At 41.7% G+C, this 2,016-nt stretch overlaps 1 protein-coding gene across 1 annotated transcript; it reads left to right on the top strand.

Annotated features, from left to right (window-relative positions):
• The first annotated feature begins 374 nt into the window (after positions 1–374).
• On the top strand, positions 375–1,438 carry OR52H1 (olfactory receptor family 52 subfamily H member 1). Its single transcript, XM_019668388.1, has one exon. The coding sequence runs from the start codon at positions 413–415 to the stop codon at positions 1,385–1,387; it is 975 nt and encodes a 324-aa protein (XP_019523933.1). The 5' UTR covers positions 375–412; the 3' UTR covers positions 1,388–1,438.
• The last annotated feature ends 578 nt before the right edge of the window (positions 1,439–2,016 follow it).

The raw sequence follows: 2,016 nt of genomic DNA on the forward strand, positions 1-2,016 counted from the left end.
TAGATTATAATATACCAGTCCATGGAAAAATGTTCTGTAATTTGTTAACTTATCTTAGGGGTATACTGCATAATTAAAAGAATGATTGTATCCAGTCTGGAAGTCTTTCTGGGAAAAGTTGTTTAAATCAGCAGAAGTGGTCAGAAGAAGATATTCTCTTTATGTAGAATGACTGCACTTCCCAATATATACATCTGAGACAACCCTGGTTTACGCATGTTACCTGCCATTGTTATAATACCAACCTTTTTTCATTTCAAAATTTCCTACTTTGGATGATAAATTATGTGCTCATCTTATCTTGAGGAGTCGATAATGATGAGTGGTTGGAAGTGAGTGACTCAAGTGAACCTAACTATCCTTTACCACCCTCTGTCCTTAGGACCTGGGACTTGTGCCATCTTGGTCTGCCATGGTCATTTTCAACCAGAGCAGTTACAACTCAGGACCCTTCATTCTGGTGGGGATCCCAGGCCTGGAGAAATCCCATGTGTGGATTGGAATTCCCTTCTTTATCATCTATATTGTGGCTGTGGTGGGAAACTGCATCCTTCTCTACCTCATCGCAGTGGAGCGTAGCCTCCACAAACCCATGTTCTTCTTTCTCTCCATGCTGGCCATGACTGACCTCATCTTGTCCACAGCCGGTGTTCCTAAAACACTCAGTATCTTTTGGCTTGGGGCTCGAGAAATCACATTCCCAGGGTGCCTCACACAAATGTTCTTCCTCCACTATAGCTTTGTCCTGGATTCAGCCATCCTGATGGCCATGGCATTTGATCGCTATGTGGCCATCTGTTCTCCCTTGAGATATACTACTATCTTGACCCCCAAGACCATCATCAAGATTATTGTGAGCATCTCCTTTCGAAGCTTCTGCATCATTCTGCCAGATGTATTTTTGCTCACCCGCCTGCCTTTCTGCAGGACACGCATCATACCCCACACATACTGTGAACATATAGGTGTTGCCAGGCTCGCCTGTGCTGACATCTCCATCAACATCTGGTATGGTTTTTGTGTTCCTATCATGACGGTCATCTCAGATGTGATTCTCATTGCAGTTTCTTACACTCTCATTCTCTGTACTGTTTTTCACCTCCCTTCCAGAGATGCCCGCCAGAAGGCTCTTGGCACCTGTGGCTCCCATGTCTGTGTCATCCTCATGTTTTACACACCTGCCTTCTTCTCCATCCTGGCCCATCGCTTTGGACACAATGTCTCCCGCACTTTCCACATCATGTTTGCCAACCTCTATATAGTTATCCCACCTGCACTCAACCCTATTGTCTATGGAGTGAAGACCAAGCAGATCAAAGATAAGGTCATACTTTTCTACCAAGGGTACAGAATGATGTTCCACTGTGCAATGGAAAAGCTAAGATAAGTTTATGGTGTATATTAATGTAGCAAGAATAAAAAAAGCAAATGTTATTTAAAGGAAGTATTGCCTCCAGGTGCTTTTGTGTACCAGGAAAATGGCATGATCTATATGAAAGAGATGGTTCGATGTATAAAATGTCCCTTCATGACCTGTTTGCTTGTGGAATATAAAGATCTACAGGATATGATCAGGAGAAAGGAGATGAAAACAGAGAGCTGAGTTCCTCTAAATGGGAAAAGCAATAAAAATATGGAAATTGAGAATTGCAGCTAGAGAGAAAGAAAAAGGTGTTGAATGAGATAGACACTGAATAAGGAGAGAATAAAAGTGAAAATGTCAATGAGAAATTTCTCATTTAGACAAATTTAGGACATTATAATAATATTTGATTGTAACTATTGTCCCATGTTATGCTTCACTAAATTCCCTTTAAATGTCCATCCACCCCCACACAAAACACTTTCAGCACAAGTCTGTTATAAGCAACAAATTCTATCAGTGGTGCTGTAATGGGAATGAGAGAAGTTGTATATTTATCAATGCCAGGGGTGTTGGCACTTGTGCTGAAAGAGGAGAGTAGCTTCTAGGCTCTAAGATGCATTGAGGAAGTGAGCTGCATTGATAGAGCCCAG

Source organism: Hipposideros armiger, unplaced genomic scaffold (genome assembly GCF_001890085.2).
Source record: "Hipposideros armiger isolate ML-2016 unplaced genomic scaffold, ASM189008v1 scaffold_525, whole genome shotgun sequence".
Taxonomy (NCBI): domain Eukaryota; kingdom Metazoa; phylum Chordata; class Mammalia; order Chiroptera; family Hipposideridae; genus Hipposideros; species Hipposideros armiger.